This window comes from Fundulus heteroclitus, chromosome 5 (genome assembly GCF_011125445.2).
Source record: "Fundulus heteroclitus isolate FHET01 chromosome 5, MU-UCD_Fhet_4.1, whole genome shotgun sequence".
NCBI classification, from domain to species: Eukaryota; Metazoa; Chordata; class Actinopteri; order Cyprinodontiformes; family Fundulidae; genus Fundulus; species Fundulus heteroclitus.
The window spans coordinates 18,353,500-18,380,787 of NC_046365.1; the positions used below are offsets into that span (position 1 = coordinate 18,353,500).

General features: G+C 40.8%; 1 protein-coding gene across 21 annotated transcripts in view; it reads right to left on the reverse strand.

Annotated features, from left to right (window-relative positions):
* Positions 1 to 27,288, reverse strand: part of rims1b (regulating synaptic membrane exocytosis 1b) — a 99,370-nt gene that overhangs the window by 25,205 nt on the left and 46,877 nt on the right. For 13 of the 21 annotated variants that reach the window (XM_036137056.1, XM_021313057.2, XM_036137055.1 and 10 more), the window contains 17 exons: positions 23,899 to 24,194; positions 22,365 to 23,251; positions 17,354 to 17,394; positions 16,409 to 16,519; positions 15,171 to 15,270; positions 13,936 to 14,059; positions 13,771 to 13,827; positions 13,446 to 13,492; positions 12,115 to 12,230; positions 11,910 to 12,040; positions 11,587 to 11,758; positions 9,739 to 9,892; positions 9,494 to 9,550; positions 7,437 to 7,590; positions 2,279 to 2,395; positions 1,867 to 1,929; positions 1,391 to 1,468 (listed from right to left, as the gene is read on the reverse strand). In XM_036137056.1, coding sequence (XP_035992949.1) covers positions 1,391 to 1,468; positions 1,867 to 1,929; positions 2,279 to 2,395; positions 7,437 to 7,590; positions 9,494 to 9,550; positions 9,739 to 9,892; positions 11,587 to 11,758; positions 11,910 to 12,040; positions 12,115 to 12,230; positions 13,446 to 13,492; positions 13,771 to 13,827; positions 13,936 to 14,059; positions 15,171 to 15,270; positions 16,409 to 16,519; positions 17,354 to 17,394; positions 22,365 to 23,251; positions 23,899 to 24,194 — 2,705 coding nt within the window. Of the gene's footprint in view, positions 1 to 1,390; positions 1,469 to 1,866; positions 1,930 to 2,278; positions 2,396 to 7,436; positions 7,591 to 9,493; positions 9,551 to 9,738; positions 9,893 to 11,586; positions 11,759 to 11,909; positions 12,041 to 12,114; positions 12,231 to 13,445; positions 13,493 to 13,770; positions 13,828 to 13,935; positions 14,060 to 15,170; positions 15,271 to 16,408; positions 16,520 to 17,353; positions 17,395 to 22,364; positions 23,252 to 23,898; positions 24,195 to 26,255; positions 26,666 to 27,288 lie in introns of those variants that run through there. The other 8 variants (XM_036137070.1, XM_036137064.1, XM_036137069.1 and 5 more) reach the window with 5 other exon arrangements.

Consider the following 27,288-nt stretch of genomic DNA (forward strand, 5'->3'; position numbering starts at 1 on the left):
TGGTAATGCAACAGTGCCACCAAGGTTTTTTTTTTTATGCAAAGAAGTCTAAGTATACTTATAATATATTAGAAACCTGACAACATCTGTTTTCAAAAGTTGCTTGAGAATAATGACCTGACCCATCCCCACGATTTAGAAAATAAAATAAAAATAATCTAGACTGCTACTGTCAATTAATTTTTATTGGGTTTAGGCAGAGGTGATAAATGTTGACTGTTAGCTGACTTCAAAGTATCCCATAGATGATCTGAAAATCTTCAAATTAAAAGTTTTGGTTCTGATAGCGCTCATCAATAGTTAAATATTACATTTCTTACCTGGCTAGATGTAAACTGGTATTGTGCTTAACTGGCAAGAAGTTTTCTATGTCGATGTAGGAAATGTTCAGCAGCCAAAGCACTCATAATTCCGACCCTTGCTGTCTGGCATCTTCTACGGGTCTAATCCAATAATTTTCAGATTTTCTTTGAAAACCACTATGAGTTCCTTGCACATTCATTTCAATCCTTTCATGATTTCCCTGATATTCCTGCTTATGTCTTCATAATTACACACGTTTTGCTATCCAAGATTAGCAGTGAGTACATTTGTGACATCTTTATAAACCCCCTGGGTTCTGGTGTTTATTGTAGTTGTTCAAATGGTGTTAATGGCATAAAACCTGTTAAATCACCAGAATTCATTAAAAAAAGACGCAAAGACAAATAAAAAAGTCACCCAGGTTGTTTGGTGCCTGATCACCACTTAACAAACCCCTATGCCATTTCATACTTTGAAGTATAGTAGACTTTCACAACATTTTCCAAAACGACTCGCCTTGCTACATTTTGTACTGAGCATCCATAAATGGGGACCCGAAAAAAGGGAATCTTGCGTATCCGGTCTGACAACTGATAGGTTTGACGATTTAAACTAATCTTCTATAATCAATTAAAAATTGCCGTGTGTTGCTCCAAAAAATATGATCTAAGGTCACTCTGAGCTATTTTAGTTTCTCTTAAATTTATATATATATATATATATATATATATCTGTGTGTGTGTATATAGAATTACTATTACAGTATATACCGAGAGATACACTGATATACAGTGGTTTAGTAAAGGGGCAAAAGATGGTTTGTTTACAACATTAAAATTGAAGTAGGAAGAGATGAAAGGGCAACACATAGGGATGGAACAGGTGTACGGACTGGTGATGGAGTGAAGTGACCCGGACCTCCTTCTGCAACCTTCTGACCACAACACAAACAGCACAGTGGGAGGCTTATTGTACCACCAAAAAAATAATAATAATCCACCAATTTCACAAATGAATATTTGAAAAACAAGACAATCACAAGTAAGGAAGGAAAGACAAGACTGCCTTCCGAGTGTAAAACGCTTACCTGTAAATGTCTTTATGGATACCATTTACTAAAAGGGGCATTTTGGGGGGGAGCGTGTTGCTGTATCTACCTATGCTCCTGGTTGAACGAGTAGGAATCATGCACATTGAAAGCAAGACAAGAAAAGAAAGCGGGAAATAGAGAAAATATCTCAGAGAAAACACTGGGAAGTGAGGAATAAAGCTTTGTCTTCTTTGAGGTCAGGGATAGGATAGGCCTCTAATTCACTTATATATTGATCAAAGGATTTTTCTCTGTATTTATGAGACAGTAGTGGAAACCTAAAAACATCCTGGACAAGAATTTCAAAGTGCGCTGCAGTTTCTTGGCAAAATCTTGCAACATCTTTTGATTTCATGCATGTGCAGAACATCAGGAGCATTTAACACATTCCTTTTGCGCCAAAAACCTCTGTTATGATGGAGTTGTTAAAGTATGATGGCAACCATTAAAACACAACTGAATGGTGGTTGTACCTGTTGGTGTGTAGGCACTCGGCACTCCCGCCTCGAATTGATCTGTGCACCTCCAGGACCTCACTGGCCAGTGCCATGACGATGTGTGAACGAATGAAAAACGACCCGGGAAAACACAAAAGAACAGGATGGCAACGCAGATGAGCAAAGTGGATTCATGAATGATAGAAAGCAGGAAAAATAACTGATATTATAGTTGTGTCTATAACAAACACAGTTAGTAGTATTAGTGGAATTAGTTTGGCGAAATCAAATTACACACAAAAACAAATCGGGCACATTAAGATACAACCTTCACGAAACATAGCTAACCTTTAGCAATTTTAGGGCTTAAAGGCTTTAAACCATAGTCACTGATAAGTTTGCACATCTCTTCACCCTGAAGTTTCAAGCCATCCCAAAATTAGGTTACCTGTCCTCTGAATACTCAAAGTCTGAGTCGCCGGAGCGCTGGTGCTCCAGGGAGGACTCGTGGTAGTGCGACGGGGAACGAGAGTGGTGGCGGTTATGGTGGATCTCATCCAAACTCCTGGAGAAAATAAACATATTAAATACACATGCGAAACATTATTATTTTAACACTTTTTGGTACCTCCCCTACGCTACAGATTAAGAGAGACGCAAAGTACTTTAGATGAAAACCAATAATGTTTCCTGGTTGCTTAACAGGGATCCAGAGAACAAGTCTTGGAGTATAGTGATAAAGTGGCTCGCAAAAATGTTTGTACCACTCAAACTTTTCCGCATGTAGTCACATTACAGCTGCAAAATGTATTCTTCTATTGGACTTTTCTGTGAAAGACCAACACAAAGTAACACATTATTATGATGCAGAAGAAAAAAAACATAGAATTTCAAATTTTTTTAATATATAAATAAAACCAGCTATGTGCATGTAGACATGGGCATATTTTGCATTTTGTTATTTGCAAAAAAAAAAAAAAACAGACGGAAAGTGAACAAGTCTCAGGTTTCAAGTCTTGCCAAGAGTAGTTTCTATGAGGTTTAGCTCTGGACTTTGACTAGGCCACTCTAACAGATGAACAGGGTTTGATCCAAACCAGAGACGTTCACAAGTCATTTCTTCCAAGTCCTTGTCAACTCCTTAGGCTTTGACAGGCAAGTCCAAGTCGTGTCTCAAGCTTTTTGCCCTATTTCAGTCTTCTAACGTCTCCAATGACTGAAGATGATGAAGATGTTCCTATCAAATCCCGTGAAGCTCTAATCATTGTAGGTTAGGATGTACTGCTAGTCCTTAGGCCTAAATTACCACATGAATATTTAATCACCCTTTAGTCTTTAAACATTTTTTAGCAGTTTTATTGTAATCATTTAACCTTTAATTTAGCAGACAAAAAAGCGCTAAAAGCTGCTTCATCTTTAGAAAATTGTTCAAACTAAAGAGTTGCCCCTTTAGAAGTATAGGCATTTGTGTTCTAAAAGAACTATAAAGAAATAAAAATCTGTTGTTGAATTTTTTTTTTTAATGAATTAAAGTTCTGTAGCTTAACGCCAGTTTATCCCCGTTTTGATAGTGTCCACTCCTTCACTAAATGTTTTACTAAATATGGTGTGGAAGCTTTTCTTGTCCTCACTCTGAACTGGAAAAGTTTTAACAACATTCGGAAACCATTTTAAACAACACAAACATGCAAATATAAGTATAATTACAACATAATGAATGAGGCAAAGTGTGGTAAGTAAATAAATGAGTGTTACACTTCTGAACGAATGGATCAGGGAGTAATTTTATTTTTATATTTTTAGATGGAAGTGTCCTTGTAATGTTGCAGTCAGTAGTGAGTTGGGGAGACATTAATGTGGTGACTATTACGAAGCTACAGCTAACATGAGCAGATTGTTATGAGCCATTAACAGCCCATAATCCATGAACGTCACTGGCTAATAACTAAGTGCATCCTTTCACAGTAAACCCTGCGAAGCAGCTGCAGTTTGTAGCTCACATACCAGCTTCCTTTCCCTTTTGATGACACGAGATAAAAACTGCTACTTAGGCTACGTTTACACGGCAGGGAAATGCAACCCAAATCCGATCTGTTTGCCAATGTGCGAAAAAGATATCCATCTTTTTCACGGCAGTGTAAATGGCCCAATTCCGATCTTTTAGCCCCAAATAATAATCCAAGTTGTGTCACTTCCCCATGTGGTACTAATTTGGTTTTGTATTGTATATTTTAAAGGTATACTATGCAACCGGGGTTGATTTTCCAGCAAGGCTCCCCCCAGAGGGCGAAAGTAAAAGTGCACTGTCGTAAAGATGCTCAGCTGTTCTGGTTTCTCCTCAAGCCAGGCGCGGTTGTTTTGAGCTTAGCAGACAGGCGAACGCAACGAAAAGTAAAAAAACGGCAGTACAAACAATGACTAACACAGTGAAGGTATGAACATCAAGCTTCCCGCAGCGCTATCTATCTAAGCCGCCGCCGCCGCCGCCGCCGCCTCGCCTGTTTTATTACTATTATTATTTTTTTTTATGTTGGCGAGACGCCACCGCCTCGCCAAGCCGCGGCTGCCGCCTCGCCAAGCCGCAGCTGCCGCCGCCGCCTCGCCGCGACCGCCGCGGTAGCGTCTCGCCAACATAAAAAAAAAAAATAATAATAATAATAATAATAACAATAATAATAAAACTCGATATGCTTGCATGTTTATTTGACGTTAACACGCGGTTCTTTGTTGTTGCTGATGACCTGGTCATCCACTACAACACTGGTCTCCATAATATCCTTGACTCGCTTGCTCCACTAAAAAATAGATTTGTTTCTTTTTCCGTCTCCGCCCCCTGGTACACCCCAAATCTCCGACGCATGAAAACCAAAGGACGGCAACTCGAAAGACTTTATAGAAAAACTGGTCTCACTATACACAAAGAAATGTACAATAATCACATTATTCACTATAAGGACTCCATTGCCAGCACTAAATCACAGTATTACTCGAGCTTAATCACTGCCAATCAACATAACTCTAAGTCACTTTTCTCTATACTCAATAATACTATCAAACCCAAGGACTCTTTCCCCCCGCACCTTTATACAACCTCCTTCTGCAATGACATCATGTCATACTTCACAGGAAAAATCAAGAACATTCACCAAAACCTTGGATCAACGGCTCATCTCAGCACCTCACCAGATCTTCCCTCGCCTACACAGTCGCTCTCCTCCTTCCATCTTCCCACTGTCTCGGAAATCACAGAGCTCATTCGGAAATCCAAACCATCCACCTGTCAACTGGACCCCTTCCCAACACAACTTGTCAAAACCTGCCTCCCCTCTCTGGTTCCCCTCATCTCCGCTATCATCCACACCTCCCTCACCACTGGAACTGTCCCTACACTTCTCAAAACTGCTGCCATCACTCCGATTGTAAAAAAACCTGGTGCCGACCCGATCAACTTCAACAACCTCCGTCCTATCTCCAATTTACCCTTCATTTCCAAAATTCTTGAAAAAACAGTTGCCTCCCAGCTCCATACTCACCTATCTGCCAACAGCCTGTATGAAGAATTTCAGTCTGGTTTCCGGCCACTCCATAGCACTGAAACAGCACTCATCAAAATCACCAATGACCTCCTCATGGCATCTGATTCTGGACTACTCACCATCCTCATCCTCCTCGACCTGAGTGCAGCCTTTGACACCATCTGTCACACCACTCTCCTCAGTAGGCTTTCTTCCATTGGCATCACTAACACTCCGTTGGACTGGTTTATTTCCTACTTCTCTGACCGCACTCAGTACATTCAACTGAAGACCCTCAAATCCACCCCCTCCCCCCTCACCTCAGGCGTGCCCCAGGGCTCTGTACTCGGGCCCCTCCTCTTCATCATCTACCTCCTTCCCCTTGGCAATATCTTCCGCAAATTTAACATCCAATTCCATTGCTATGCTGATGACACCCAGCTCTACCTCTCCACACAACCATCGTCCTCTCTTCCCCCCACCTCCCTCACAAATTGCATCTGTGAAATAAAAGCCTGGTTCACCAAAAACTTCCTTCAATTAAACAGTAGTAAAACTGAGGTTCTCCTCATCGGCACCAAATCAACTCTTTCCAAAACTGACAGTTTCCCACTTGTTATTGACAGTTCCTCCATCTCCCCCTCCCCCCAGGTTAAGAGTCTGGGTGTCATCCTCGATAGCACCCTATCTTTTCAATCCCATATCAATAACATTACCCGGTCTGCCTACTTTCACTTAAGAAACATCAACCGCCTCCGTCCCTCCCTTACCCCACACACTGCTGCCATACTTGTGCACAGCCTTGTCACCTCCCGACTGGATTACTGCAACTCTCTCCTCTTCGGCCTTCCTCAGAAATCACTCCATAAACTACAACTGGTCCAGAACTCAGCTGCTCGCATCATAACAAGAACTCCCTCTATCCACCACATCACCCAGGTCCTCCAACAGCTTCACTGGCTCCCCGTGCAGTTCCGCATTCAATATAAAATTCTCATGGTGACATTCAAGGCCCTTCACCACCTAGCCCCCCCTTATCTGTCAGGCCTCCTGCACATTCCCACCCCCTCCCGTGCTCTTAGATCCTCATCTGCTTTACACCTGTCTGTCCCTTCCGCCCGTCTCACCACCATGGGGAGCAGAGCATTCAGCCGCTCTGCCCCCCGCCTCTGGAACTCTCTACCACCCCTACTTAGAAACACGGACTCACTTCAAAATTTTAAATCACAACTCAAAACTCATCTGTTTAAGACCGCCTATTCTCTTTAATTATCAATTTCCCTGTCCCAGCTTCGGTATTTATTTATTTTTTATTTATTTTTTAAATGTTTTTTGTTTTGATTCTGTTCCTGACATTCTGTTTTTTACCCTTCTGTACGGCGACCTTGAGTGTCTAGAAAGGCGCCTTTTAAATAAAATGTATTATTATTATTATTATTGTTGCTTTCGTGCGTGCATATAGTGAATGGCAGGGCAAAAACACATGGAGTTCTCGCCGTAAAGCGAGACTTCTGTGTGTGCGGGCCGAGGGCTCTTGCGGTATTTCCCCCACAGACCACCAGGGCGGCCGAGAAAACCTTTGTTCGACCTGAAATGACTCATTTAATCATCCAAAACGGTATGGAACACATTAATTAACTGAAAAATGTTGCATAGTATGCCTTTAAAAAGCGTCTGCTGTCTGAACGGTCATGTCGCGTTTCATCGACCGTTTACATCACTCTCCTGGCTTTCAATTCACATCCACACTTTCTTCTTAATTACTCATTAACAGGATTTACAAGGTATGCAAAGCTGCATCAATGCTTCTAAGCGGCACTTCAAATATGACAAACTGTCCATTTAAATTATGCCAAAATAAATAATGTAGAATATTTAATATAAGAACATAGGCCTAAAGGTGGAAATCTAAAACAGTAAAGGGTTGAAGAGGAGACAGCCAGCACAAGAAATTAGGTTTTAATTGAAATTAACGTTGCTGTGCTTACACTGGAGCCTGTGTTTTAATGAAATTACTCTCAACTTGTTGTTCTAAGTCTGACATGTATGCCGAGGCCAAAGTATAGTGAGGCGCTGTCGGGACAAGCTGACCTTTGCATGGGAACGTGTGGAGGCCTAGACCGAGCCTTGCAGGTGTCCTCCCTGTGAGGAGACACTGAGCGGGAGCGGTGCTGGATGGGGCGCTGCTGCTCTGGCACGGCCAACGTACTGCCTCGACCTCTCTCACGGGAGTTACGCTCTCCACCTACACACACACAGAGGATGTGGACACATGGAGAGAAAATTCTTCAGTTTTGTTGTGGTATTTATACAGATACGTATGCACATTCATAATCAAGAAAAAAAGTTAACCCAACCAAATCAAAACATTCATTTCATTCAAAAATTATGCATCAGTTAAGAGACTTTTTCTACACACTACTACTACTACTACTACTACTACTACTACTACTACTACTACTACTACTACAGAAAAATCTCTTGCTGAATGTAGAACATCACATCAGGATGTTTTACAAGTAAATAAACTGCCTGGCTGTTTCTGCAGTGTCTCTGTGCGATCAGCGATTTTTTATTTTTTTTTAAAAAAAGCATTTTCAGTGGCAGATGTAGTAATAATTAAACATTTAAAGCCTAAATACAGCAGAAAATAAATATTTGTGGCCAATTGGTCAAATGTTTTTTTAAAAGCAACATATTTTGATCCAAATAACCTATTGTAGCTTTGTTTAAACATGTAATTGTGAAGAAATGGACCAAACATGCTCCTTTAATCCTAATTTATAATATATTACGTTGAGAAATTGTCTGCTTTTTCCCGCTGGACCATCCAGAAAAGGTGTAATAGTTTTGGTTTGCTAAAGCAGACCGAGAGCAACACTCTGTTTCAAGACCGGGTTGAGGTTTTTGTATTTTCAGTGGATTCCTGTTTTATTCTTGTGGGTTTTTATTTATTTTCAATTGTTGTTTTTTCATATTATTGATTAAATATTTTAAGCCTTTAAACATCAGTCAGCCTATCTTCCAGTTCCCAGGTAATGTCTTCCATCATGAATCAGAACACCTGAATTCAGTAATCACCCTCCCCGGTCTTTATGCATCCTTGTTGTCTTTCAGTTCCTCTTAATTTTTTCTGCTGACATTGTTTCTTTTTTCTCTGGTCATCTGTTTTTTAGGAGATTGTACCTTAGCCTGTGGGGATGATTGTGGACAGAAGGATTCTTCATAAAAAGAAGAACATTACAGACAACCCAGAGCATTGTCCCCATGAGGCTGTCACACAGCAACAATGTTTTCAGATAACCTATAAAGCCCACAGCCATCACCATCTACAATGACCCTTTGAAAAAACGTATATGAGCTACAACAACATTTGACTCCTCTTTGGGAATAATAAAGAATGTCTACATTTAATCATATTTTAATCAGAAGTTTATATACTTATGTTGTAGACATGTCGTAGAATTGAGTACACACGTTAGAATTGTGTTTGGGTCTGCCACCCACTTCTGACCGGCAAGAAGCACACTAGAGCTTTGTTTGTCATAAACCACGCTCATCTGGCATCTAAAAAGGTCAAAATAGATTATGAACATGTAGGACTGAGGATCTAGGCGCATATTAGACTGCTAAGAACTAAAGCCGCTGCAGAAACAGGCAAACAGCAAAGATCTTAGACCATTTCTGCTGGTCAAAAAAAAACAAAAAAAAAACCATAAAATAACATATATCTACAAAAGACAAGTTATTCCTCATTTGTGAATGTTGTCTGTGATGTAGGACTAAAAGCATGCAGAGGATTGAGAGCAAGTGAAATGGCAGAGAACAAAGGATCTCTGCAGTCTGACATGCAGCACTACTTCAGGAAGTGTATAGTCCAGCAGAGGAGGAGAAACAGTTCACTGCAGCTTCTGGAAAGGTCAGCACAAGCTGAAGTGCTAAAGATCATCGTGGACTGTGCTGCTTTGCTGCAGAATATGATGAATAGTGACAATCTCAAAAGAATTGTGCATTTCCATATTATGGTGCAAATCAAAATGTTTAGATTATCCAAAAAAAGGGGGTGGAGTGCAAGAAGCTTCTCACCAAGTGCTGGACAACTACAAACTACTACAAGGAAAGACTCGGTAATCATGCCCCCCACCCACCTTTAGTCCCACCTATCAAACCATCATCAAACTCTGTATCAATGATGCGATGGGACCCTGTATACATACACACACACACACACACACACACACACACACAAACAGGGTAAGACAGGGTAAGGCTGAGAAGTTCTGACACACAGGAGAAAGCTCAGAAGAGGGAGAGGTTAACTGGTGCAGACTCAAACACATCGCAGGTCCAATGACATGTGGCTTGGAAGAGCACTGCGTGCTGAAGGACGTACTCTGCAGCTTCTTGCTGGGACTGTCTCCGTGGACGTGTCGGCGTGGAAGGTATGGAGAGGGCTGAGGCAGTGGTATAGAGGACACGTCATGAGTCTGAAGTTTATACCAGTGAGAGGTATCGTCCAGCAAGGCCGTCTCAAGCTCTATCAGGATCTGGCAGGACACAGATGGAGGAAAGATGACGAGAGAATAAGATGAGAATGAGATTTTTTATTTTTTTTATGTTGTCACAATGGTGGAACTCCTAATCAACTTTTTTTTTCTGACTCGTTCAATCAGCAAACGTGAGAGCATCGGTTACTTGGTCAAAAAATTACTCAGGGAGAAAAAAATCTAACAGAAGAAGTTTTGACTCCTCTTAATACCCACAAAACTATTGTGCACTGTACTGACAAGTCAGGCCAAGTGTGTTTGTTTGGCTCATTTTCCACACAAGTCAGAAACTCCAGGCTTCAAAGGTAAAGAGGCAAAACCAACTGAGCTTAAGAATATAACGTTATATGAAAAATACTATCAGGCATTTGACTTTGGATTCAGGCTGTAATGAATGTGTATTTTTTTGTATCATTGTTTGAGTCCAACTTAGCACTGAAGACCTATTATGCTTCCTTAATTGACTGGAACTTGCTTCATCGGTATAACCCCATCCCAATGTATCAGAATAGTTTTGAACACTTCAATCAATCAGTGATACAAAAGTCATAAAAGCAGGCACTGGTACTTTTGGTAACGTGACAGGTGCCAAAAATACATAATGAGATACACTCTGTACATAATGAATTACTCTAGAATGTGGTTCAGATTTTAAATTGAATTACTGAAATAAATTAAACCTTCAATGATGTTCTACTTTATCTAAATCTATCTGCATATGCTTTTTAAAAACCCCATCGTTAAAAAACACACAAACTGAAATCCAGCAACTCTCTGTACACTTCTACATCAAAGCCTCTGAATGCACATCAAAACAGAAGGTCTTCTCTAAAGCTTTGGCTCAATCCAAGGGGAGGTCAAAACTCCAGAAAGGTTCATTATCCCACAAGCTGAAAAGCCTCCCTCTGACAAAGCTGCTCCGTGTCATAAAATCCTCGCTGAAGTCTTTTTGTTTTTTTCCATCTCAATGCACATTCAGTGTTGGTGAGACTCCTCAAACCTTTTTCTTATTCTCGCAACATCTGGGAACTTTATTTTTCATAGAAAATTAAACAATTCAAGCTATCAAGACACTTATTAGCAGAAAGTCAGAAAACATAACCACCATCCGATCTTGGGCCATTATAACTTTAACAGAACTTCTCATATATTATAGGCACAAATGCCACAAATCAGCCTTTAAGGTAGCAAGGCTAGGCCAGAAATTTTTATTTTAAAAACTACTTGAAGAACATAAGGCTGTAATTATGTAATCTGAGCAGTCTACAAATGTATCACCAGTTATTGTCATTGAAGCAGTTCAGCACAGTGGTGGCAATGTTGTGCAATGCTGATGCTTTTTTATGACAAGTGACTTTAGCAGGTGGCTTCCAGTCTGTTCAAATACAAGCATCCATTGCTTGAACTGATCTCAAAGAAATATTTAATCTGTAAATGCTGACACAAGAATAATACTAAGTTTACATAAAAAAATCTAAGCCTTTTTGTAAGTCAAACGTCCAGTCAGCTCAGCACAGTGTAATTTGTATTCAATATGTACTTGAAATATTTGGTATTCAATGTAATGCACTGTGAGTAGAGCTGAATTTCCACCAAATTATGTGCAAATCGGAGCCACTATGTGCAAAACAAACGTGACATTTAGATAAACCTGTATGTGAGCTTGTAAATGGACATTTGGAGGTGTCACCAACCTCGCCCAGAAATTCGCTCTCTTCCTCCTGCACTCGGGGTTGATCCCAGACGGTGATCTCCAGCATGCGCTCTCTGAAGTCCCGCCGGTGAACATGGGAATATATGAAAGTCTGGTTCCACTTTGGCTCAGAGCTCTTCTTCACTGTTTTTGTCCGTCGTTTACTCTTGTCACTGGAACACAGATGAAAAACAAGCGAGACCACTTCAGGCGGATGCTACAGCCTTTTGAATGTGATATTTCAGCCCTGGGGGTTTGGCATTGCTTACCAATACGAGTGAGGCGGCGTGATAAAGTAAAAGGAGATACATTCAACCTGCTTACCTCCTATCAGGCAGGAAATACATCTTGACATAAGGGTTTCGAGGTCGGCCGTCTGGTCGAGGTGGCAGGTCTATGGCTTGAAGGACGTTGACAATCAACTGGTGACCCACTTTATCGTACCATAGCTTCACCTAAAACATGCAGAAAATCTAGTTACCCACCGCTGAAAACAAAACGGAGACCCAACCCTTTGTGCTTTACTCACAGAGAGCTGCCCAGGCAAAACCAGGGGAAGGTCTCGAAGCGTGCCAGGGCTGGTCGGGGACATCACTGATATGGAGGGACGATCCATCTTCTGTGACTCAAAGGAACTCGAGCCGGCTGAGAGATAACAAAAGTTATTGTGAAATATCGTAAAAGTCGGACTGCAGGGTTCATAGAAGAACGACTGAAAAAAATGTTCGGAAATTTTAAACGTTCCTCCCTTTTGATGCCCGACATCCACTCCATTAGCACTTTTAGAATTTCTTGTAAATGTAAAGTGTGTCACAAATAAAATTGATTATTATTAATTATCAACATCCCACAATAATGGCTTTTTTCTTGCTTTTTACGTCCAGTTTAAATTATCTTCGAGCTTTAAAGCCTTATAGTAAGACGTGAACCACAAAAAAAGCAAGGTTTCCATTCTGAAAGCTTTTTTTTTGTGAAAGGCCAACAGAAAAACTTGGTTTACTGGTGTTAGTGAGACAGAGCCTAGTTTGCAATTGAAAAATTTAGAAATGACTGAGAATTGTATTTTAAAGAGTACAGGCAGGCAATATGTTGAAAGGTTACCATAATGTTCTTCAAATTCCAGGAAGTGATTTGGAAGCTAATTTTGCAATAATCAAACCTATAAAATATTGAGACTTTTGAGATTTTGAAAGAATCTTTTTTTAAGTCTTTTTTTTCAGTCAATTAAGTCAAATAATCTAAGTTAATTACAAATTGGCACCTTTGTTAGCTGCTACATAACTTCTACAAGAAGAATCCCATTTTGAACATTACAAAAGCACACTTAGTCCATGCAGTGGTTGCATACAGGCGAAAATCATTTGGTTTGGTCAAATGTGGACAGACTTATCAAATCTAACTGCACAGTGGAGAGATTGGGCAGAAAACCCGGTTTCCTAAATCTAGTGTCCCTTTAAACAGATCTGATCTGGTGGATTATTTCAGTGGTTCTACTTTGCGTACAGCTTTGGACACATCATAGTTCAAACTACAATACTCTGCACAGTGACAAAAGCACAACAAACCTTGTGAGTAAGTTGAAGTTTCTAGCTGTCAAGGCAATGTAAACCAAAATCTGTTATATAATTCAAGACTGTTTGTCTGCAAGTTGCTAACCACACTGCTGGCCTGTGTAAGACTTTTTAGGAAAAACCCAAGTAGATATTCAAAATTACTTTTTACTATTGAAATAAAGTACTTATATTTCCACAAAAAGAAATTTGAACTGGGTTTCTGGGCCAGCTTCTTCATATGATGCTTTGCTCTCCGATCATGGATGGCAACAACAAACAGTTAAAAGGAAATGTAAGAAACACTTACTGGATTCTAGAGGAGGGTGAGGGGATCCTGGGATTCTCGGGATGTCTCTGTAAAAGGGTAACTAGTCAGAATACACTCAAATTCACATACACTACATTGCTTATTGTTTTCATTAGCACATTTAACAGGTCCTGTTCTGCAAAACGATGAGCAACAAACAGTTGAATTGTGAAGACTGAAAAGGTAATCCATAAAAACAGGCTTAGGTAACACAGTGGGTAGGAGACGAGCAAAAGAACATCTGGAAAAGAGGATTTTCTGTTGGATCATAAGGATTTCAGGGAGGACACACGGTGAAGGGGTCCCAGCCATTAAATCTACTTACTGATAGGCTCTATAGACTTTTCTCAAAAGGTTTTTGGACACAATTCGAGTGATGGAGCTTTTATCGAAGAGGAAAGATATCAAACGCATCTGTCAGAATAAAACCCATGCATAAAATCCCTCTACTTTAAATGGAATGACTACATATAGATAGCATCAGTCTTACCCTATTGGCCTGGAAACTACGATCTCCACTTGAGGTTCGGCTTTGGATTCAAGAATGATGTTGTACACCTCTTTCTTTGTTGCTCCTGGCAAGGATTTCCCATTCCACTGCAAGACCTCGTCCCCTGGTAATCAGATAACCAGCAGATGATGCACCTGAGTTTAGCTTTGAATTTGTTTAAACTACTATTAAAAGTCAACAAATTGGCCCATAGGGCGCGCCTGTGTGTAATTTAATCTTAGCTCAATTAAACCAGGGTTAGTATATAAACAATATCAGAAGCTTTGAACCCCTGAAAATGAAATGACACGGCAAGCCAAGAGGACCAGCCAACAGGTCCGTGGTAACTATGGAGGAGCTGCAGAGATCCACAGCTCAGGTGGGAGAGATTGTTGACAGCCTGGACAAGAATCAGTTTTCCAATTCACAGATCTGGCCTTCATGAAAGAGTTGCAAGAAGAAAGCCATTGCAGAAAGAAATGGTAAGAGAGTCCCACTTGCTGTTAACCACAATCCCTTTGGAGGATACAAATGTTGTTGAAGACATGCCGCTGGTCAGATGTGTTAAACATTGAATTTGTGGGCCAACAACACGGCACATTGCCCTGGACAAATAACCCCCATGGCGAATAGTGGTGATGATGGCAGCTTGCCTTGGGGATGCCCCCTCCTCCCCCTTGTAGTTGTAATGAGACAAAATGTGATAGGGATTTGTTGAACTCCCAGAGGCTCTTCTACTGCTAATCTGTTTTTGATGTTTTATTTTCTTTATTCTAATTACTGCGGAGCAAACTCTAAGTTCACCACCATTTCTATGTCGAAAACAGACATTTGCAAATATGAGATAGAGGTTAGCTACATGACAAATAATTAAAGCTGTAAAACAAACAAAATAAATAAATATTTTGAGCAAATATGTGCTGAATGAAGGTCTATTGTGACTGTGATGTACGAAGTTACTACACTAACTGCTCCAGGACAAAGACAGCCCAATACCTGAAAGCATTAGGTAATTTTTTAGCAGCAATTAATAACTTTGTTTCACCAAAAACTTTTAGGTTTACTGTCTGCTTGCCAAAACTCTTTGCTGCACAAAAAACCCCAGTAAAACTTAATTAGAAAATACTATTTCAAGTATTTCCTGGTCAGGCCAGCGCTTACTGGAGACAGCCGAGCCTGCTTATGTAAGAATTCCTCTCGGGGAGGACAAACCAAAGTGTAAAACGGATCTTTACCTGCACGTAGATGTCCCACAACATCTGCCAGGCTGCCCTTTTTGACTTTGGTGATGAAGGCCCCAAGTCTCCCAGACTCTGTAATCTTTCCTCCAACAACCTGCACACACAGGTAGGATGAGAATGTGCCGGTTCACCAGCTATCACTCTTTTGGAGAGAGGCGTAAACCTTGTCTCAATTACACATAGTCACTCCTGCTGCACAGCAATGCTTTTTTCTTTTCTGCTGTTTGTTATCAAGAGAACAGTGGTGCTGGGATTATTCCATTGGAGGTCCAGCAGAGACTTTCAGTATCAGTACTACAAAGAAATTCAGTTAGTCAGGAAAACTCAGGCATTTCTAAAAATATTTATTCTAAACATTTTTTTTTTAAATAAAACTAGTAAAGTTACCAAATTTAGCCATTAGACTAATTTCCCTCTGCAGTCACAGGCAGATTGAGAGACATTAAAAAAAGAGAAACATTAAAAAGGGTTTAAATAAATAACACAATCCACCAGCAGATGTACTGTAGATTAAGATCAAGAACACACACCCAACAAGGCAAGAAACAGGAAGCAAAACAAAGCATCCAAGAACATGTTCACAGATTTCTGAGACTTTCTTCATTTGTAGGAGTCCATCAGTGATCAGGAAGTCCCTTAATCAAGGATAATGATGATGATGTCCACATGTGTGGCAGCACAGTCATTAGTTAACAAGCATTCAGAGAACATCTTGTTCCTTGAAGCACCCTAAGAGGATATGCTGGTGAAGATTCTCAGTCATCCAGGTCATGGTCATTCCAAAAAAAGGTAAAAAAAAAAAAACAACTGGACTTGTTTTCCGTAGTTGAAGACGTTTCGCTTCCTATCCAGGAAGCTTTCTCAATTCAAAAAGTCTGGAGTACTGTGGAGTATCAAGCTTTATACAATTGGCAAACAAAGGCCTTGTAATGGCTTAGATAACATGCAAATTCAAGTTGAATTTGCAGTTTCCTCTGGGATTTTAATAATCACCCTTAACCTTACATCCCTTCACAGATTGTTTATAAGATTTGAGGAAGACTGACATTGGGCTTAACTATAGGTCCTAGTAACATTCTCCACTTTTTAAATACTGACCTCACCTGCACAACTTTCTCACTCCAAATTCCCCTCCACAGTTTTAAACTCGGCCCCACAGGAAGTACAGAACATTTTCACCTTTAGTTTGAGGACAGCATATTCTCCGAATGTAAAAGAAGCAGTGCTCTTACTTTTAGGCCCAGCAGGGAGCCAGCCTCGCGGGGCATGGCCGACCTCTTGCTTAACGTGATGCGCCCAATCAGGTGGTCGCCCTCTTTGGACGGCTGCCACGTAACTGGATGCTGCAGGGATAGAATATGGAGAAAAACAGCATGGGAACGTTAGGATATGACTAACGAGGTGTAAATCTCTTAAAGGGGGCATATCATGATTTTAAGTTCTTCCTTTTCATATTTAAGTCATTCAGTTGTGGTCTATATAAAGTGGAACTGCAATCCTTTGGTCTAAATTTCTCGTTATTGTTGCCCCACAGCCCCTCATTTACCCATGTTCTGAGGTGCGCCTGAGAGCAACTCGTTTTGCTGCTGTCTCTTTAAATGCAAAGGAGGCGCTTGATACCCCGCCCCCCTACAGGTCACAGAGCGTTCCACTCCACCCTGTTCGGCTATTTTTATAGTGTGCTGAGGGATAGTGTGATGAACTGTGTGGGCTAATATACCCAACAACCAGACATTTTCACTTATTCACTTGTAGCTTCGGCATCCTTCAGCTAGGACCACAAAGTCACGGTGGAAAAAAAATAAAATGGCATATTCGCGAATTTGCTAAGTCAGAAGTCCATGACCTTGTTTAGCAGCTCTGCAGAAAATACTGTGACGTAATTGTTCAAAATACTTAAAAGAGAAAACTGAATGGATTGAAAAATATGCCCAAAATAGAATATAAAGATATCTATGCAGCACCTGGAGAAACTAAATGTACCTTTTTTGCACTCCTACAGACTCCAAGTGCACAACATTTATATAAGGGCCAAAAACGCGGATTTTGCATGATCTCTCCGCTTTTAAGTTTGACTAAATAAGATTTTAGATCAATTGAAATTTGATTTTCAGCTTGCATACATTAATGTAAGTTTGCACTCACTGCACGGACTAGTTAAACCATTCAATACTTACGTGCCACACTGTAGGATCTAAAGGGTGACAATCCAAATCACCTGTCAGGGCAGAGAACAAGGAGAGCAGAGATTAATAATAGTTTTTTGGACAGGCTTTATTCATAGAAAAATTAGTTTCCTCAGGAATGGAAACTTTTCTCATTTCTCAGTGATATAAAATAGGCTCACTTGATATAAAGTAGTTACATGCATGTAAATAAGATTAGACTTATTCCTGCTGCATGAAAAAAATAAAATGGGGGGAAAAAAATATTTGTAGGTTTTTTTTCTTTAAAATTTGAAGGTAAATTATGTTCAATATCAAATGTAATGTGTGTGTTCCCAGATTTATTCACTCCTGTCAACTGCTTCCATCAGTGGGGATAAACAGGGTTTTTCACAAAACAGTCTTAATGACAACCGAATAAATGGTTATAGAGGATAAAACATAACCTGACTCTAGCCAGATTGATATCGCTCCGCCTAGCTTCACTCACATCCATCTGGGACATCTTCCATAGAGAGTGATTTCTCCAACCAATTTTATTGTCCAGCCAATCAGGACGCAGGGCTGGAAGTTTCATAGATGTGACGTAGTGGAGACGCTACCGTGACGTGAGACTGTTTTGATTCAGACAACAATGGCGGCTTGCATCGAGGAAGCAAGCGTTAACGTTGATGCTGCTATTTCTTCCGTGTTGTCCAATTTACCTAATATTGTTTTATTAAAAGAAAATCAGAGATCGGCTCTGAAGGCTTTTGTTGGTGGAAACTATGTTTTCGCCCTTCTCCCGACCGGATTTGGCAAGTTTTGTTTTCCGGGGCACGCCCGTGGTGGAGCGGTTAGCGCGAACCATGTTAGGAGGCCTTTAGTCCTCAACGCCGTCGGCCCGGGATCGACTCCGACCCGCGGCGCTTTGCCGCCTGTCTTCCCCCCTCTTCCTGTCAGCTCACTGTCAATAAAACACATGCCACTAGAACCGCAAACACAAAAAAAAAAGTTTTGTTTTTTCCTGCGTTGCTCTCACATTGTCACGGGTTAGCTTCGGTGTGAGTGGTTGAAATAGCACGCCGATAAAGATGACAGACAAGTGGCTTATCCAATCATATGCAAGGATTTTTGATAAGGCCCAGCCTTCAAAAAAGACAATTCCTATGGAGAGGTCCCAGATGGATGTGAGTGGAGCTAGGCCGAGCGAAACACATCTGGAAAGGGTCAGGTTAGATAAAACATGCTTCTGCGTCCAACAGAAGGAGAATCAGGTGGATGGATGGCAGACTGTTTAAATTAAATGAGCTGAATGGATTCTTCACTGGGTTCAGATCAGGAACAGGGTCAGGATCCTGCCCTCCGGCCCCCAGCCAAACAGACTGCCTAGTCTCTCTTGACCCACAGTGTCACAATTTGGGTTTTGTTTTGGTTTATGCTTGTTCCTTGCTTTACTTTGATCAGTTCACATCTCTTTTACCAGTTCAGTTCTGTCTCCTCCCAGCAATCTGCCAGCTCACTCAATCTGTTTATCTGTCACTCCCCGATCACCAGTTACCAGCCAGTCAGATATGCTCACCTGTCAACCTCCAGTCACTAACCAATCAGTTCAGTTCACTTCAGTCTCCACCTCCCTTTGATTATTTCCACCTGTCACTTGTAATTAGCACTCTGCTCTGTTCACCTGTTCACTTCCTTATTTAAACCCACTTCATCCTGCTAGAATCCTGATCATTAATGAGCCTTTGGCGAGTTTTGTCCAGCGGTCTCTGTTGATTGATTGACCTGTTGATGTTACCCAATTGCCTCCAGATTCTGAGCCAGCCTGACCCCTGAACCTGTTTTTCTTGCCTGTTCTGCCTGTCTGTTTTTTCTGACCTGGTTCTGTTTTTGGATATCTGAGCTTGCCTGATCCCTGCCTGCGTCATCTGCTTGTTTGTGTACCGAGTTGGACTTTTATTCTGACCACCTGAGCCTGCCTGTTTCCTGTCTTGCCATTTTGATATTTATTAAACCTTCTTAAACTGATCTGCTGTCTGGTTTGAATACTGGGTCCTCTGTCCAGGTTTCCTGACACACAGCTTCAAGTCACGCCTCGGCTTTCTTATTTTCCACCTTGGTCATCGATCCAGCTGCTGCTCCATCGTTGTCTCCAAACACATCAGGAGATCACTGTCACTTGTAGTCATGCAAAGAGCCAGCTGGAGAGCTTGAACCAGTCCTGAAGGCCTATGCTGACTGGTCATGTGGGATTCTGCAGCACTTCTCTTAACTTAGCCTATCTCACTAGTAGGTTCCACCATCTTTCACCGTTCATTCGCCTAGGAAATCTCAGTCCAGATCTGTGGCCCTGACATCAAACATCCTGGAAGTCCTGGGAAAACCTCTATTGATTTACCCAAGAACACAAACAAGCACCTTTAAGGACAAACTGCTGGTTGCTTGTCTCTGTTGAGTTAAAGCTGCCAGGTACCGGCTTCAACAAACCCACAGTCACCTAATATCAGGTGATAATCAACAGAATACAAAACATCTGGGGGGAAAGAGGAAATGAGGAAGACACAAAACAGAATATTTAGCTGAACACAAAAGAGAACAAAACACAAACAGAATAATGTTCTTTGATTTTTCCAGGGATAAATTTGCAGTTGTCTCAGAAATGGACACAAGACTGAGGACAGGAAACTGATGGACCACTTTGTAGACAAAATTAGCAAATAAGTAAAAAAATATACACTGTCAAAAAAATATTGACAGTAGAGTGTGGGCAGAAGCAAAAGCTAACTGTGCCTACAGGTAAGTCCAAAATAATTCCTTCCCCTGGCAGTTTTATGTTTGAAATAGTTATTTAATTTAATTTTACCAGCAAGTTGTTTTTTGTTTTTTTGTTTTTTTTACTGGAAGTAATATTAGCATTCTGGAGCAGCCCAGCCAGAATCCAGACTTTCATCTAATAGAACATACGTAGAGGGAGCCAAAGATGAGGGGGATGACAAGAAGTCCTTTCGAGTTCAGAGACTTGGAGGTCAAAGATAAATCAAAATACCAGTGGAAACATGAAAATGGTTGGGAATGGTTTGATTACTGTAATTGCAACAAGAGATTTTTCTACTGATTATTGGGAAAGATATAAATCCTATTCACTGTGCAATTTTATTAAAATGTGGATTTAAACAAATAAATTAAGTTTTCCATAATTGATGGCACTTTAAATTGTTTTGTTAAGTTTTGAGACTTTTAGGTATTGTTTCTTATAAAAAAAATCTGCTTGGTTGAATGTAAATTGTTTCAAATCTTAATCTACCCGGAGTTAGAGTCAAACCCTGTCAGTATGCAGTCAGCACACTTTTTACAGTCACTTTGACATAATTGGCACGTCCAGTGTTTCTAGTCTGAAAATTTACAGGAAGTGTGATGGCGTGAGGTTTGAAAACAAGTGAATGCACAAAAACACACCTCATGGTTTCCTGTCTGACTTGTTTTGTTTCTTTAAAATAAGGAAAAAAGAGTGCCCCTCTTTTTTGACAGAATTACTGTGGCTCAACATGAAGAGCAGTCACTAAAAATCAAAATCTTGTGAGCTTGATTCCAACCCCCCACCCACCCCACAATCACCACTTGAGCAAAACTAACTTAACAACAATCCATCTGTGTATTGGTGTAAGAAGATGAACGCATATGTGAATGTGGCTCCAGCGTTAAAGCTGAGAGTGGTCAGCATTAGCTGCAAAGTGCCATGTAGAATCCGTCTATTTACTGTTTACCTCATAAACGTGCTTATTTTACATCAGGACCAGCTACACTCTGGTATGTAGAGTGCAATGTTCTACCGCCAGCATCAAAATCATAACGCCTGATATAGTTTAGTTTCTACCAAAAAGAAAAAAATGATCACACTTGAGCATCCTCACAAAAACATGTTAAGCTCTTACAAAACCACAAGAGCGTTCCCAAACATACATCTCCTCTTAAATCCTAGCCAGCTAATGAGTGTTTAAAACAACTAATGATCCAAACCTACGCTATTTAGCCATTAGTGGGCTCTGAGTTATAGTAATCTGGATTAAAACAGCCTGTTTCTGTGTCCGATGAGAGTGATTAGCTAACTGGGCACAGCTACCTCCACCTGCCGGCCCTTGAAAGCAACTATTCCTGCAGGTCTTATTTTTAGAAACCCTGAGAGCGCGGCATGCAGCGTGTAGCCACAGCCGGGCCTGATCTCAGACGGTGGTCGGTGCCCGGCTGTGGCAGCTGGATGTTTGCAGGGCATTACGTAGCCAGCGAGCCAGTGACCTAATTCCACAAATCTGCTGGCCTAAATCATTGGGACTCTTCAAATGAAGGAGAGCTGTTCTCAGAGCGGCGGGGTATAGCCGCAGCACACAGAGGTGTAGATGACACAGAGATGTAGTAAAGCTTGCTGTGCTTAGTGGCTGCAACATCTGTATCACTTGTCCTTTACTTTTACAGTCCAAATACTGAAAGTGCTGACATTGTAACTGTCTCTATTTACTCAACCATTTTCATTGCTGGGGTAAGAGCATGGTTACCCTGGTTTGTTAAATTTAGGATGGGACTCAATTACCTTGTCTTGATGTACCGCCATAATCACCTTTCTTCTGGCTAACAACCTTATCATATGTTAAGAAATGTGTCTGACTTTCTGCCCAACCAATCAGGGCTGTCTGCATTGGCTGCCCATCAGATTACAAATACCGATCTAACCAGTTACCCTATTGATTCAAGCCTTACAAGCACACAATGCACTATAGCGTGCTTGGAAAATGATGATAGGATAGCAAGTGTAGTGATAAAGTTTAACTTGAATTACCTAAACAAAGGGAGTCATCAGGGTTAACTACAATAGTTGACAAGAGTATACAAGTTTGAGAAAATAAAGTATGTAAGAGAAAAGACAACACTCAGCGAATTGCTACTACAATGGCTGTCCAATGGAAGTCAAAAAAGGAAAGCATGGCATGCAAGTTCAGAGAGATTTAGATTAGTAAGTTAGTGGACTGAGCACATCTGTTTGACTGACCTTTCTCGCTGACGCTTTCCATGTCCACGTCCTCACAACTGGTGTACTCAGGCGTGGAACCGCCCTCCTCCTCTGAGCTGCTGATGGACATCTGCCTCTTGTTGATTCCGCGCTTCCCTTTGTATGACTGTGGAGGGGGCGGCCGCAAAGAATCGGACTGGTCCGAGCTCTGAGAGTCTTTCCTCAGCAGGTGATCCCCACCTTTGTCCCGTGTTGTGCCAGTGTCCGGGCGGGAGTTGTGTGAGCCCTGATCATTGGGCACCGGCCCTCCAGACTGGGGCCCTGATTTTCCTCCACCTCCTGCAGGTGGCGGTGTGCCTCCTGTCCCCACGGTCCTGTCGCCAGGGAAGGCTCGGTGGTTCTCAAGAAGGCCCTTACGGTCTCCTTCGCCACCTCCACTCCTCCTGGCTAAACGGTTTGGAGGTCCGTGACCTCCCCCACCTCCCCCTTCACCTGGCCCCAACCCAACCTCGTTGATAGCGAGATCACTGTGCCGACGTTCGTGTCGTACCTTGGACACCTTAGCGTGCATTCGCATCTCCTGCTCCTCTTTTTGCGGTTTTACCGGATATCTCGCCAGGTTGGGATCACTCCGATAACGGTTTTGGAACTCCTCTTCACGGCGCTGTCTCTCCCTCTGTTCCTCATCCTCTGGATGTCGGCGGTGCATCCCAGAATGCCTCAAGTTCTCCCCTCCGTCCTCATAGTCTTGAGAATGGATCTTCTCCAGCCGCCGTCCTTCTCCGAACCGCCGCTCTCCTCTGTCTCCCGTGCTCACACGCTCATCCAGAGATGACTGAGACTGAAGTTTGCCGGGTGGTCTGCGACCGCCGCCCCGTCCCGTCCCTCCCCTCCCATTCTGTTCATGGAGGGATACTGGCCTTTTTCTGTGCAAGGAGAGAAAATATGATTTGAGTTATTTAATCCAAACCCACATTTTTAGTAATAATAATTTATATCCCATTTTACTTGATCTTTCCATATCTACAAAAGCTTTGCAGTGGAACATAAATTAACCAGCTAAAAGAATAAAACACTTATTACAGATTTCTTACAGAATCTGTCATGTGGGTGATAATAACAATATCAGTTATATCAATTAAATAGCTTTATACAGCCCCTTTCAAGAAACCCACTGTGATGCTACAAAGAATGATGCAAAGAGCAGAGTTGAAAGCCTTATTAAATAGACGAGTTTTGAGAAACTTCTTAAGAGCTGAGTGATACGGCATTCCCACCCATAGCTGTAGATGTTTTGGAAATGTGAGTAGCCTAGCAGCTGAGTTTTGGATATACTAGAGTTTGTCCAGTGCTTTGTAAGGATTCCCAAAAAGGGCCCCACTGCAATATCAAATGCATCTGTCAGGCAGATTGTAACAAAGACCTGGATCAATGTATAATCTATTATGTCACAAGGTAATCTTAAACTTTTTCCCTTATGCTCTTATTGTTAGAATGAAAAATGGTTAAGGCTAGACATTAGGCATCAAGATAAGGACACACTGAGTCCAGTTTTTCAATTGGTGGGTCTTACTTTTCTTTCGGTGGTTCACTTTGGGAGCGAGAGCCAGGCATGGTGTCACCAGCCTTGGCTGTGAGGACTCCGGCTGGCGGTTGCGTCCCGTCCAGCAGCCCTGCGTTTGTACTCGGGGGCGGAGCTTGGGATCTGGAGCGGAGGAGCTTCCTGTCGCGCTGACCCTCACCTCCTTTGCCCGGGTCGTCCAAGGAGGTGCCCCGACTCCCGGGCCGCACTCCTGACCCCGAAAACCATTCTCCTGATTTGGTGAGAATCTCCTGTTGCTTACGGCACAGGTTGCAAACCCACATTACCTGAAAAGGTTGAAAGGAAACATGTTTTACAGGCTTGTTTTCAGTAGTCTCACAGCTTGAGAGGAATGGTATACATAGTGGTTTGGTATGTACATGACATTTACTTTGGAAAAACAACAACATAAAACCTTGTAAACAAATAGATCCAGAAGAAATAATTGAGTAGCTGCTCATGATTTTGCCTTTTTAGTTTTAAACATGTTTTTTACCATTGCTCCTTGAACATATCTCTCTTCCTTTCACAGTAAACCCGGAACAGAGGTTGTAAAGGCTTCAGTGGCTTAAAGTAATATCAGTTAAAAAAAATAGAAGAAAAAAAAGCAGAAATCCCAATAAAGAGATGTTTATATGAAAACACAGTATCAAATTTAAACTAATGCAACAAAGGGGGAATTACATTTTGGATTTTCAAGAGTTTCTAACAAAACTGTATTGTACCAAAAACTTCAATATTGGCTGGAAACTTCCATTTCACTGTAATTTTACAATTTTTTTGCTGTGTAAACTGTCAACATTTCAGCTCAAATGTCCTGTGGTTTAGCACCCACCATAACTTAGTTTAAAGCAGATACAGGGACATTTTGTTCACGAGAACCAATGATTTAGTGCAATCTTCGATACCCTACTCGTACTCGGCTGTAAAGACATGTAGTTTAGAGGCTCCATTAAATAATGTTTACTGGCAGAAGGTCGATTACGGTTTACTTTGAATTCACTTTCTGTTTAATTCAGTTTACTTATACATTGGCAGTTCCCAACAAATATCATCTCAAGGCTGTTAACAAAAAAAAAATAAAAAATATATATATATATATATATATATATCAATGCAAACTGATTTCAGTACACTCAAGCTTTCCATCTTTAAACATCATGTTTTTTCTTATTGTTGTTGTTTTCTGTTTTTTGCGCATTTAGAGTTAGAAATTCAAAACTGTTTTTTTTTTATGGTGACAAAGGAATCAGATACAACCAATCAATCAACAACACGTACACTGATGAGGAAAATCACAGGACAATAAAATAACACTTGCATGTGCATGCTCAACTTATTTTTAACTCCAATTTGGTATGGTCATATTTTAATTTTTTTAAGTTAATTGGCCTAAAAAGGGATCTGAACAATAGTAAAAGGAAATATATTTTAATACACCTTTTTATAGAAAATGTATTGCGGTATATTAAAGAATGTTTGAGATTTGTGCTTTTCATGAGCAGGTGATTCTAAAATCCACAAAAAATACTGGGCTACAAACAAAGATAAAGTCGAATGGTTGAATGCATGGGTATAAAAATTGTTCGCATGTGCAACCTGGAAGTAAGAAGGAAGAAAAGGGTGGATTTAAATTATGGGGTTTGCATTAGCAAAGGGGTGATTTGACCTGGAGTTATATTGTCTATATAACTCTTAATGGAGCAGCTCATTCTTTCTATCTATCTATCTATCTATCTATCTATCTATCTATCTATCTATCTATCTATCTATCTATCTCTCTATCTCTCTCTCTCTCTCTCTCTCTCTATATATATATATATATATATATATATATATATATATATATATATATATATATATAATATCTCTCTTTTTTTGGGTGACATGTCAGATATGATAAGAAGTTCTGGATGAAAACACCTTAGTGAAGGTTGTGCTAACATATCTACAGCTAACACAATTAAATGTCTACCTAATTAAACCTTCCACAACCAACACAACCCTGCAGCACAGCGAATCTCTATTTACTTTGGATTAATGCATTATGTTCTCTTAGGTTACGTAAAGCAAAATATTTTATTTTAAATCCAAATTTCAGCTCTGTAGAGAAACACAATCAGAAAACGATTATATCAAAACTACTCTGGGGTGTGTTTTTAAGTTCAATGTTGCTGAACAAGAACAAAATGTTTTGGGTGTATCTTTTTATTTTTGTCTGTATGTTTTGCAATCCACATTAAACAGACGCAGAGTTTATTCTCAAAAAATAAAACTGGAGCATACAAATGTGCTAAAAACAACAAGGAAATTTCATCTTCTTACTAGAAAACCCTGCAAATACTCACATGTAGCCATGGCTACTGAATATCACCTCACTTCGGCTGCACAAAAACAGGATTTATCCCCCTCCGCATGTATAATCCCTCTGTTTTATTTTGCAGAGAATAAATCCAAAGATGCCAGGGAACACAGACGTCCTATATAGATGTGTTCCACAACATGACCGCTGCACAAGACAAAAACACCTCCTTGGCCTTTCGAAAACTCCAAAAAGCTACTCCTTGACAGCCGCTGAGATGCACTTAGCAGTCAGTTTAGCGTTTGGCCTTCAGTGTGCCAAACCGCATTCATCATGGCCTGATTGAATCCCAGTTGGCGCATGTCCAGACTAATCTAAAGCTAAATCAGCTGCTCGCTCACCCCACAGCTGTCAGGCTGCCTCCCAGCCTCACACTGCCACCTCTTTCTCCCTCTGACTTTCTCCTCTTCAGCTGCTGGCCAGCAGATTAGCAGGGGCCAGTAATCCTTTCATTTTCTCACCATTATTCAGCTCATCATCAGCTGAGAATACCCACTCACAGTCCACGACTTCCCACTTCCAGTGTTTGCCCTCCCTTCCCCAATTTGACCATTAGATAAAGTTATACAGGTCAGATTTGAACCCCAGACTACTCAGATCCCTTTTCTCTTCCTACCAGAGTTAGAATCCATGGTAAACCTCATTAATGGAAAAAATTACCTGTTTTGCATTTAAATTTCATATTGATAAGGGTACAAAAAAATTGACCATTTTGTGACATATCATCACATTCTTGGTGCACAATGTGCATTTAAATATGTTTTATCTATGAATCAATAAGTTATTGATACTAAACCACGATGTTAATGTTAGTCACCATTATGAGTAATTTAACATGCTGGACTGACAAAGCCATTGTAACACTTTTCCTTCAGCACACCCGATTAAATCCCCGATCAATTCCCCAAGGACACCTTAGCTCTGCAATGCATTACTCTCTGGAATATGCGCCAAATTTATTCAGGTTTTTTTTCTCATGCAATTCTGATTGTTAGGACAAATAACCAGATTAACTATAA